The 11,094-nt window shown below is 56.2% G+C and overlaps 4 protein-coding genes across 4 annotated transcripts; 2 read left to right on the top strand and 2 right to left on the bottom strand.

The window, feature by feature from the left end:
- The first annotated feature begins 375 nt into the window (after positions 1–375).
- On the top strand, positions 376–1,483 carry P884DRAFT_294692 (uncharacterized protein). Its single transcript, XM_069444293.1, has one exon. It carries the CDS (start codon positions 583–585, stop codon positions 1,024–1,026), a length of 444 nt encoding a protein of 147 aa, XP_069294140.1. The 5' UTR covers positions 376–582; the 3' UTR covers positions 1,027–1,483.
- P884DRAFT_210245 (XAP5, circadian clock regulator-domain-containing protein) lies at positions 1,206–2,480 on the bottom strand (the record flags this gene model as incomplete). Its single annotated transcript, XM_069438986.1, has 2 exons — positions 1,206–1,529; positions 1,617–2,480. The coding sequence occupies 2 exons, from the start codon at positions 2,478–2,480 to the stop codon at positions 1,206–1,208; spliced, it is 1,188 nt and encodes a 395-aa protein (XP_069294139.1).
- Positions 2,481–2,763: 283 nt separating this feature from the next.
- On the bottom strand, positions 2,764–4,568 carry P884DRAFT_231129 (uncharacterized protein). The gene is made up of 4 exons (XM_069439816.1): positions 4,195–4,568; positions 3,999–4,122; positions 3,774–3,939; positions 2,764–3,714 (listed from the first exon to the last, which is right to left on the bottom strand). Exons 1-4 carry the CDS (start codon positions 4,434–4,436, stop codon positions 2,771–2,773), a joined length of 1,476 nt encoding a protein of 491 aa, XP_069294138.1. The 5' UTR covers positions 4,437–4,568; the 3' UTR covers positions 2,764–2,770.
- Positions 4,569–7,410: 2,842 nt separating this feature from the next.
- On the top strand, positions 7,411–10,892 carry P884DRAFT_250652 (uncharacterized protein; the record flags this gene model as incomplete). Its single annotated transcript, XM_069440653.1, has 6 exons — positions 7,411–8,495; positions 8,626–8,799; positions 8,885–9,920; positions 10,003–10,081; positions 10,157–10,467; positions 10,545–10,892. The coding sequence occupies 6 exons, from the start codon at positions 7,411–7,413 to the stop codon at positions 10,890–10,892; spliced, it is 3,033 nt and encodes a 1,010-aa protein (XP_069294137.1).
- Positions 10,893–11,094: the final 202 nt, after the last annotated feature.

Genomic DNA, 11,094 nt, shown 5'->3' with positions numbered 1-11,094 from the left:
CCAGTAAGCAAAAATGTGTCATTCTATGCGCTCGAACAGCATGTATCGGGATCGCCATGCAACGCGTGCCAACGGCTGCTCCCTTCTTGTTGACGTCGCGAATCAACCCCCCACGTGGTACGTCTTTATGGCGCGGGGTCCTCAGGGTCCACAACACCGCAACCGAGACATGTCATTAGTGTACCAAACAGGTTGAGGAGGGGTTGACAACAGAGCCGCCATGGTGCACGCTCTGCCAGCGAGGCAAGAAGTTAATCCCTAACAAATCTCAGAGACGTGGGACCAGTCAGTGACCTGCCGGGCTGCAACCGCAATGCGACGAGTGGCGGCGGGCGACAAGGGCTCGACAAGTCACAGTCAGGTACTACGACTGCCAAGAAATTCCAGCTTGTTCGATAGTGGATCTCCAGGACCCAGCATATCCGCTGGGTACGCTCCGGCACCTTCAACTGGGCCGCTTTTTTTACCCTTCGATCCCCTCAAATCTTCACCAGAAAAAGGATCGCCAAACCTGACAGACCAGGTCACCAACTGACATGGAAGCATTCCCTCTAGAGGTTTTCCACCGGCTGTTGAACAAACATGGCCCTCCTAGCCACCCCCAAGCGCTCTCCAACCGCTTCCCTCACCCAACGATCCGACGTGATCTCGACCTTCCATCCTCTCGTTAACAGCGCGGTTCAGTTCCAGCAACTGATAGGCTCTGCCGCCTTCCACCTCGTCGTCCGGGCCTACTTTGCCGCCACCATCGCAGCCACAGTCTCCCTCTGGGCAAGCAGGAGCATTGCGTGGAGGACGCTCCTTGGCTCCAGGGCCGTCGTCGCAAGGGCGCTGTTCCTGTCGAAATGGCTCGCATGGAGCGCGTGGGATTCCAAGCCTTCCAGGCGTCTCCGCAGGAGGCTCGAATTGGAGCTTTTCTTATGGTTCCTTGGACCCGGCGGCAACACCTTGCTCCTGATGCTCTTCTGGCCAGGTTGGCTCATGCTGGCCGCTCTGTTCTGGGGTGTCTGGCGGCTGACGGGTTGAAAGGTAAGCCCAGTCCCACCGTTAGCAAGATGGATCGTTCAGATGAAGCTCACAGAAAGACAGCACCAGCCAGCTACCTGCATTTAACGGGCGCCAAAACAACCCTGCTGCTGGTGCTGCAGGTGCTGCAGGGGTGACGCCGTGTTTAAATCAACGCGATGCTCCCGACACCGGTGTCATCACCTCGTGAAGAAGAAGGCATTGCCTCCGGGATCCCGCGGGATCTCCTTCGAGTAATCTTTCTCCGGATCGAATACCTGCCACACACTGGCCGGGTAGATGTGCTTGTTGCGCTGATACCACCGCCGATCAACCACCTTCGTGAAGGTCGGGTCATCCGATGCCCCTTCAAGTTTGGAGAGGTCAGGCGTGTTGTTAATTCCCGATGTGCCTGAAGCACCTGCTGCTGGATGCGTCGGGGTCGCTTCAGCGCTGTAGTCAAAGAGGAGCTTGTTGCCTGGGCCGATGGTCTTGTTGATGATGAAGAAGTAGAATTCATAATGCTAGACAGGCTGTTAGCAAATCACATAGAAAGGGGAAAGGAAAAGAGATAGAAAGAAAAAAAATAGAGAATGAAAAGTGAAACTCACATGGGGTATGATTATGGTTCCTCTCACAAGCAGCAAGTCGTCCACGCTGACGCGAGCCCAGTCCCGCCTAGCATTCACCACTTTATCTGCACCCACTCCAAGTCGTGCGCCGACCTTACGGCTTTTGTCCAAGAAGAACCAAACGAAGTCCCCCTTCTTGACCCTGACGATGCCGCCGGGAATGTTGGTTCCGTCGTAGAAGACGAACGGGATGGCAATCTCCGTCGCCTTGACGGCAGCTTGCAGCATGAGGAATTCCTTGCGCAATGCCTCCCTCTCGGCCGCTTCCCTCCGCAGCGCAGCTTTCGTCCGGGCACGGGGCACAATGCCGACTGACGAGTTGACCATCACCTTGGCCGGTGGCTTGTCCGCCTTGTCTTTGTCCTTGTCCTTGTCCCTGTCTTCGCCAGAGGCACCCTCAGTGCCAGTCTCCGCACTGCTGCTGTCACCAACATCCTTCTCTGCAGCCTGTCTAGCGGCCTTTTCCGCCCCCTGCGCTCCTGCTCCCCGGCCGGTGACAAGCTTGGGTCCAGACTCATCCTCCTCCTCCTCGTCATCATCCCCGAACGAAACGAGCGCCTTTGCATGCTTCTTTTTCTTCTTCTTCCTCTGCTTTTCCGTCTCGCTACTGTCGGCGCTTGCGTTGTTCGGTGTCGCAGTCAGCGATCTGTCCGGCGTCGAGGTGTTTGTGCGTGCCGAGAGTGCCGCCTCGCGAGCCTCGCGCTCCTGCTGCTCCAGGACCTCAGCGCGTCGTTTGCGAAAGTCCGAGAGCGCGACTAGACCGACCGTGTTGATCGACAGTCGATCGTTGGTGGCCTGGTTCTGCGGCGTAAATCGTGAGCTCGCCAGCGATCGGTCTGACATGGTGGTGGGAGTGCAGATGCGAGAGGTTGACAATCGTGGGATTGTAAACGATGTTGAAAGAGACTGGGAGAGGTTTGGAGATGCGGTTTGAATATAGTGTAATATTACAAGATTACGGATGTAACAAAACGTTCGTACACGTTCGCCAGAATAACTACGTAATGTTGTTTGTTTACCGTCCATCTTGTAATGTCAACAACCACAAAAATGTCGCCGGTCCGTTCTCATGTGGATGAAGGCTCCTTCGGAGAAGGAAAAAAGAGAAGAGAAAGAAAGAAAAGAGAGCGAAATCAGTCATCTTTGTTGGACTCTACGGGTTCTTTGAGCTTGCGCTGTAGAAAGCCGCAAAGACTCTCGAAGATGAGGGCGTCATGGCCCTCACGCCAGTGCAGACTGACTCTTGTATCCGACCTCCCGACTACTACGCTAACTTCGAACCCGAGCCGGCATCCTTCTGACTCTGAACCCGTATCGTAATGAGCCTTGCTTTTCGTTCCTTCCTGTTGCTCCCGAAGCTTCTTCCTTCTCCAAGCCCTACTCCAGACATTTTCCCTCGTTCTCCCCACCCCTTTCGCTGCTTCCGGTTCCCACACCCAAGACATCAGCTCCAGTGCCCCCATGATGTCTTGAACCCGGGAAGTAATTGGACCAACCGATTGATCGGCCGGCAGCACTAGCAGCTCCGCCGTTACTGGCGGTGGGAGGATTTTCTTCCACAAGCTGGCCTTCATTCCGCGTGCCACATGCTCGGCCGGCCGCATGGGCCCAAAGCTCCACCCCAGCGCCCACCGGCGTGTCTTATTCCCTTGGACAAACTCGGTGACGGCGTAATTATCGATGCCGTGGTCGCGAAGCTGCTCAACGAGAACCTCGAGGCTGGTGAGCTTTCCCAGCATCGACGTATACCATTGAATGCGGTCCCGCAGTATCAGCGACTCGCGCAGTAACCGACCGACATGTGCCACCTCGCCCCCGTCGCAAACCATCTCTACCGGAGCCCCGGAACAGGCCGACATTGGCGGTCGCGCCTTCTTTTTTGCCGACGATAACATGTCCTCTTCTGAAGAGTAAAATGGGGGGTTCATCATGACAAAATCGACCGCGGATGCGATGCCCACATCGTCAAGTGGTACCAAGGGGTCATTTGGCTTCCTATCCAGAAGCCGGATCCGGTCCTGCAGGCCGTTGAGTCGGATATTTCGCTCCGCATAGCTCAGGTTCTTGCCATCGATGTCTACAGCACGTCAGTGCTTCCGAGGGCTAATCTTTCAAGCGAAGGGGGGGATGGCCAACCTGTTGCAATGAAGCGCCAAGGCCTTTGGGCGACCCCAAGGAGAGGGTATATGCAACTCGCGCCTGTGCCAATATCAAGCCCGCACAGACTCCGGCCGGGTTGTTCATATGATGTCGAGTCCATCAGTTCCTTCAGCCACAAGATGTAGTTGTGACGATTGGGGACCTAGACTCGTGTCAGTCATTGGGTCTCGGGCACAGCGCCCCGGGGCCAGGAAGACAAACCGGGGGGCATAATCTGTCGTCGGGCAGATCGAGCTTCAGGCCAAAGTCAAGGTGCAGTAGAGTCTTTGTCAGCTGCATGGTGGCTGCCGGATCGCTGAAGTCCAACTGCCCGTTGTCCTGGAGACTGCGGTAGAGTTAACTGACTGTCAATGCCCATTGTCGGAGGAGCGCTCAGCAGCGAAGGCTAAGTGCTTACACGGCGGCAAATTGAGGGTCTCGCCTGGCAAGCTGCCTGAAGTCCGGCTCGGTTGCATATAGCTGGCGGAAGTAGCCGTCGGCAGATACCCCCGGGGATGGCGGACGCCCGGTTCGAGCAGGTTTCGATTCGCCGGCCGTGAATCCCTTATCCGTCGCAGGCTGTGAGAGCCGGGTCGAAGCTCCGTGCCGGCTGTTCATCTCGGCCGCATCATCGGGCGCTTTCCTCTTGTTCCCCGCCATGACATTTAGACCGGTCTAGATCTGGATCCTGCCCTGGAACCTCCTTTAGATAGCAGAACAGACAAGAAGCAGCCGCGGCATCGTGTTGCCATATGAAGCTGGCTGTTCTATTGGCGAGGGCGCGACGCAAAAATATGCACAAGAGCAGTCACGTGCGGCAGAAACGAAATTGTCTGTTCTGCAGGCAAAACGTAAAACATTGCAAGGAAGTGGATGGACGGTGATTCTCTTTCCTCTTGTTGGAAACTCTTGTTGGAAACATGGAACTTCTGTCAATAAGGTAAGCCTCTGGCGAATTGCCCTGGCCGCCCCGCCCCTCCTCGCATGACGGGGCTGCAGTCCGGGGAGGATCAAAATAAAGTCGGCAATCCCCAAGTCAATTCCGGCTTTTACTCTGCAACTCTCAGCTCATCTGTTTCCGCGTTTCCGTTTCCTGTGCTCGGGGAAAACTGAATTCATAGCCTACTGCACTTCATACTGACACACCGGGCCGTCACTACCCTAAGCAGCAGCGGCATACCTCCCCTTGCAAAACAGGCCCACCTGTGAGCCAATGAGGGCCATCACCGCGCCAGGTTAGGCAACCTGCATGATGCAGCTCTAAGTGGCCTTGCCTCCTCGACCGGGCCGGCGCCTGTTACAGCCGGAATATCCTGAACATGTGCGGCACTCTACCGCTCAACATGGAGTACGCAGACGGATGGCCGCAGTCAACAACTACACTCCCTCAATGCCCGTATCCCTCCCCTGGCCTGGTGCCCTGGAGATGGACCAGTTATGCACAACATGGAAACCTCCTTAGCCGAGAACCAGGGATGAGTCCAAAACACCAACACCTCGAAAGCAGATCGTTTCATCCCATCCACTCGCCTTTTATCCAGACCGAGGACTGCATGACCTATCGGCACCTTGAGTAGTGGGAACTGCCAATCAACATGCGTGCATAGGGCGTACAATCTGTGTGCTGTCTGCGGCTTCCCCATGTTGACCCTCTTCCGAAGCCACAAGCAGCACGTACCTAGGAATGTCCGCCTCAATCAGAATGTGCTTATCGCAGCACTTGCTGCCGCGTCTTCCGCGGTTACCCGATCCCTCCAGTGAGGCTGCTTCGACCCAGGCGCTCCACTGGTAAGTGCTGGGTGTGACATTCCATATCGTTGAGGATTTGCTGTGCTGACAGCGCCGCATGGGGTCTCTATGTGCACCTCGGGTATGTGCGTACCTTCCACACAGTACGGGGTACTCATAGATCGATCGTACAGGGAGGTATATTCAGACATGAAGCCTCACATTCCCGGTCGTGCCGGAGACCCTCATCCAACCCGCGTTAAACGGATTGGAAATCGGGAAAAGGCCCGATCTTCTTCGCTGCTTTGCCCCATTTCACCGTCCGAACCCCCCTCTCATCCGTTATTGCTGGTGCACCCTGATTTCAGACGGCCTCTTTACCGGCGGCTATCGAAGTGGTCTTGCTTTGGTTGGCCAACCCGACGCTTTGAATGTTCCAGCAAGATTGCCAAGTAGTCCCCTCCAAAACGCCCCGCAGTAATTGGAAAGCTCGCCTTGTTGCTGCTCTGCCGTGACACATCTTTTACTCCCTACATTAGCTAAGCACGGAGTCTTTTGTGCGCTCTACATGCCTGTAATCCGTTCCCGTTGACCGGACAAAGAATAAAAAATGATGGGCTGGTGCAAGAGTTAGAATGCCGGTTGCATTTCTGGCTTGGTCTCCAGCGTGGAACACCATGTTCATATCAAGGCTAAGACACCTGGCCAGCGGTTGGCGTGGCCTCAATGCACCTCGCTGGCCATTCAGGGAAACAAGGCTGCCACAAGGCGTGCGCGACTCATCTTTTGCTCCTGTGCCTCCCCTGGAGAGTTCGTTGGAGGGCGTGTGGTACTTTAACGACCCAAGCACTCACCCACACTACTCTATGTCCTTCATGCGTCACACGCTGCGTTTTCCTCGCCGTAGTCTCGCTTGCTCCGCGGCAAAGGAGTTCTACGCCCAGACCACGGCCTGCAATATCTCTTCCATTCGGATACGCGACTGACGCGCCCTCCAGATCTTCCCCGCCCTTCGGCTATTCTCCGCCCGAGGCGTGGTAAGCACGCGGGGTTGTGAAGACACATCAGGTAAACCGAGAGGCCAACAGATCACAACGGGTGACATCCGGCACCATTCGGACGGAGCAACACCTCGTGGCACGGCCACACCAGTCGGGAGGGTCTGGGAGCTGAGATTTCTTACTCGCTTGGCAGCACCACCCCCAACTCTCCAAATCGCAAACCCTTCTATCTTAAGCCCTACATTCATATGCACCACTCTCTGGCGCTGCTGGTTACGGTTCCCACGTATTCGAGGACACCGAGTCTGAGAGCAGGTAGCGTGATTCCTCGTTCGTCAAGCGCCACCATTGATGTCTTCCGGCTATACTCTTCTCCTCTCTCCTCTCGCAAGCTAGCTTCCTCAGATGTTTTACGAGTCCCCTCGTGGCCGGTCAAACGCGCTGAGCCTCCACTTGTTTTTCTCGAACGTATCGCGTCTTTCGAAGTTCACATTACCACCTATCTCCTCTCTGCTGTCCCTCCACAAACCAAAAGACGAGGATGATCTGCTGACCACGTATAATCCTAGTCAGGCATCTCTCTACCTGCACCGGCTGCCTTTCCCTGTTTCACATTGTTGTAATCTTCCCGGACCACCTTGTCGGCCGGCCACCTCGGAATCTCGGGATTTGCCAGTAGTACAGCACTCTGAAAGTGTGTTTTTCTTTCTTAACTCCAGGCTTCACTCGTTCACTCCGCTGCAGAAATCCCTTCTGTTACCCTCCCCACCCACCCTTCCGCTCCAACCAACACCTTATTCTACTCTACGCTACCCTTGGAGTTTGGAACCTGGCCCGGCTCGACTACTCTGCGACGAACCGTTCAGCAAGCGCTCTAGTTCGGGACTGCTCTCTGGATCTTAAACATGGCTTCCGAGGATAAGACATCACCTGAACTGCGCGAGGGAGATCCAACGGCTCCAGCGAAGATCGGGAACCCCAATGTCCTGAGCGAAAACGCTGCCAAGTCCGCTGTGGATGAGCCCAAGCCCATCGACAGGTCTGTCGCCAGCGAGGTGCCCTCCTCCGAGAAGAAGGCGACCAGCAAACACTCGAAGCGCAGGTCCAGGAGACCCAAGAAGAAACAGTCGCCGGCGGCTTTCTCTTCTGATTCCGATGCCAGTGTCAACGCGACAGTCACCGGTTCGTCATCTTCGGACGCTATCCAGTCTGAGGTAGAAACACCCAACAAGAAGAAAGTGTCCAAAAAGCATCAAGGACCCCCCAAAGCGAAAAAGACACGCGCAAACAGGCACAGGAAGACATCCACGGCCCGGAAGACGCCAGATTCGGATTCGAACTCCGAGTCCGAGTCCGATTCCGAGTTTGGCTCTTCGAAAAGCGACGGCGGCGGTAGTGGCCAGGATGACGAGGAACGACAGCAAGCCCAGGCAAATCTGGTGAGGCAACTCCAACATCTGCTCCTCTTCCAGCAGCAGCAGCAGCCGCAGCAACTGCAGAAGCCGCAAGGCGCCGGCTCGTATGGATACCCCTCGGGCCTCAACAACAGTGTCCCGGCCCCCATCTATGACACCAGGCTGCGCTACGACCCGGCGAGACCACGCCACGGAGGAGCCCATCCGTCGGGGTGGGGGAACCTTAACCTTGGCACCTTCGATTCTAACCTGCTACTGGGCGGCACCCAAGACATAGACACCAAGAAGGCGCGCAAGGCGACCAGGCTGGAGTACAAGCGTGTCGACCAGGTTTGGGACGACACGATTCACAACTACAAGCTGCAGGATACGGCCGAGGGTAAGGTCAACGCCCAGTATGACGAGTTCATTTTCCATGTACGCCGAACTTTCGACTGGGAGGGCAAATACAAGGCGACCATTGTCGACATCAAGAGCAAGCTGCTTCGCGAGTGCCTGCAGGATGTCATTGGAGACATCAAGGGCGTCAGCTTGGTCGACGACACACCTAAGGTTGATCCAAACCTGCTATTTCTGTAAGTTTCCCCTTTCAAGCTAAGTTTGGAAAGCAAAGATTCGGATGTTGGAACGCTTGGGGGTTTGATCAAGAAAAAATGTGCAGGAAAAGGAAAGATGGCGCGCTTACCAAACACGAAATATATGCAGGTACCTCGAGGACCTCCGGAAGCACCTAAAGGACCTAAAGAAGAAGGCCAGGGAGAGCAAGATTCGCAACAAGCATGACCGCAAGAAAGAGATAAAGCGGATCGAGTCCAAGCGCCAGCATCTGAAGGTGCTTATTAAGTACATTGATAAGGACTCTGCCGACATCAAGAACAGGTCTCACCCAGCTTCTCGCCCCTCTGGTTCCTCTCTCGGCCCTATTCGTTGTTTTGATGTGGCTAACACTTCGGATTCCCCGCAGTCTCTATCCCATGCTGGAGAACGGCCTCATCACGTTCGAGCTGCTCTGGGCCCTGTGGAAGCCCAACACGCTGGCATACACGACCACATACGGCTCGCACGAAGAACCGCGCGTTTTCAAGGTAGAAGTGGCGGAGAAGCACCACAACATTATGAGGGGCGATTCCTACTATCTCGAAGGCAAGTACTTTGAGTACGACGGGAAGCAGCACGGCTTTGGGAGCATATCGGAAGTGATTGGCGAATTCCGCGGAGCTCGCAAGATCACCAGCCTGGGGTGCTACCCGCTCAAGTACCACAGAAACGAGGCACGGTTGCGCAAGGAGCTCATCGAGCGCGGCAAGAAGTTTGTGTCGCTGAGCGGGGTGCACTACAAGAGTCATCAGGGGATGGCGTATTACAAAAAGAAGAAGACCGTCGTCAAAATCAATATTAACGGGCGTATCATGATTGACCCCAGCGTCCACCGGCGCACCAATCCTAACTACCCAATCTCCCTTGTGAAGCCCAAGGACCACGACATGTTTTCGGGCGACGAAGACGAAGACGATGACGACAAGGACGACGTCGACTCGGTCGGTGAGTCCGGCTGCTGCGGGTGCGACGCAGACCACGGGGACGACGCAAGCCTCAGCGGCGAGAAGGTCAGGTTCGTCACCAAGGCGGTCCAGGACGACAAGGGCAAGGTGAGGTATATCCGCGTGCCCAGGCCTGAGGGTGGCGACGACGACGATGGCGAGGGCGGAGGGAAAGAGAGGCTCGGCATGGTGATCTCCAAGGGCGAGGACGGGCAGCGCCAGCAGGGTACCGATGGCGACCCGGAGAAGACCCCTCCGTCAGAAGACGGCAAGGCGGCCAAGCCGGTGCCGGAGTTCAGCGACGAAGAGTACCTGATTGCCTCTCCGGTTGTGCTCGGGTTTGCCTTTGCCGAGAAGCTGTGGCTAGAGTTCACCGTCTCCGGGGTCAAGGAGATTCAGTGGAACGAAACGGCTTACGAATCCCTGGTCCTGGAGCCAAAGACAAAGGACATCGTCAAGGTACGGATATCCCATCCCTGCTGCGCGCACGCGACCCTTCGTATCTCGCAACCTTGAGCAGTCGCCCTAACGGCTCGTGCAGGCGCTCGTCGAATCCCACAAGTACCACGCAGCCGAGAGCATCGACGACGTGATCCAGGGCAAGGGCAAGGGTCTCGTAGGTATGTTGTTTGCCGTCGCCCTGCTGTTGCATCCCTCTTAGCGCGGATACGACTGCTGACCCTGGCAACTGACAGCCGTCCTGCACGGCCCCCCGGGCACCGGCAAGACGTTGACTGCCGAAGGCATCTCGGAACTGCTCAAGTGCCCCCTGTACATGGCATCGGCGGGAGAGTTGGGCACCGACTCACGGTATCTGGAGAGCGAGCTCCAAAAGATACTGGATATTTGCCACGCCTGGGGCGCCATCCTCCTGCTCGACGAGGCCGACGTCTTCCTGGAGAAGCGCAACATGCGCGATATACACCGGAACGCGCTTGTCAGCGTCTTCCTCCGCCAGCTCGAGTACTTCCAGGGTATCCTATTCCTCACGACGAACCGAGTCGAGGTGAGCTGCAGGCAGAACGGATGGCAATAAGGGGCGGCGGCGGCGGCGTGGATGTTGCTGACAAAAATGCTCGCTAGACGTTTGACGACGCCTTCCAGTCACGCATCCACATCGCCTTGCGGTACGACGAGCTGGACCACCGGGCCAGGAAGACCATCTTCAAGATCTTCATCGAGCGTGCACGGGTACTCGAGAAGGCCAGCCTCATGGCCTTCAGCGAGGAAGACTACGCGACCCTGGCGCGGCACGAGCTCAACGGACGGCAGATCAAGAACACGGTGCGCACGGCGCAGGCGCTCGCTGTTAACAAGGGGGAACCGCTGTCGATGAGCCATATCCGCCAAGTACTCGAAGTGCAGACCAACTTTGAGCGTGACCTCAAGGGCGGCCCGGGTTATCAGGAAGCGATGAGGAGTTATTTCTAGACTCGTCCCTACCCGCCCTACATCCCCCCTTTATTGTTCTCCCCCTTTCGTTTCATTCTTCTTCTTCCAATTTCTCCCCTCCATGTTCCACTTTTTTTTTCCTCCTACGCCACATTCCGAATTTCATTGGCACGCTGAGTTCTGCTCGTTTGTTATCCATCCTTGGCTCGTCTGGGAGGAGGGCGGCAGGCTCTTAGGCTCT

This window comes from Thermothelomyces heterothallicus (genome assembly GCF_042370625.1).
Source record: "Thermothelomyces heterothallicus CBS 202.75 unplaced genomic scaffold P884_scaffold_31, whole genome shotgun sequence".
In the NCBI taxonomy this organism is placed as follows: domain Eukaryota; kingdom Fungi; phylum Ascomycota; class Sordariomycetes; order Sordariales; family Chaetomiaceae; genus Thermothelomyces; species Thermothelomyces heterothallicus.
This window is presented reverse-complemented; position numbering and strand designations above follow the sequence as displayed.

Bases quoted from the DNA above. Each gene is read 5' to 3' on its own strand.
- P884DRAFT_294692 (XM_069444293.1), top strand. From the start codon at position 583: ATGGCCCTCCTAGCCACCCCCAAGCGCTCTCCAACCGCTTCCCTCACC.
- P884DRAFT_231129 (XM_069439816.1), bottom strand. From the start codon at position 4,436: ATGGCGGGGAACAAGAGGAAAGCGCCCGATGATGCGGCCGAGATGAAC. The intron at 3,940-3,998 runs GTTTGTCTTCCT...ACACGAGTCTAG, and splicing joins ACGACAGATTATGCCCCCCG to GTCCCCAATCGTCACAACTA. The intron at 3,715-3,773 runs GTTGGCCATCCC...GACGTGCTGTAG, and splicing joins TTGGCGCTTCATTGCAACAG to ACATCGATGGCAAGAACCTG.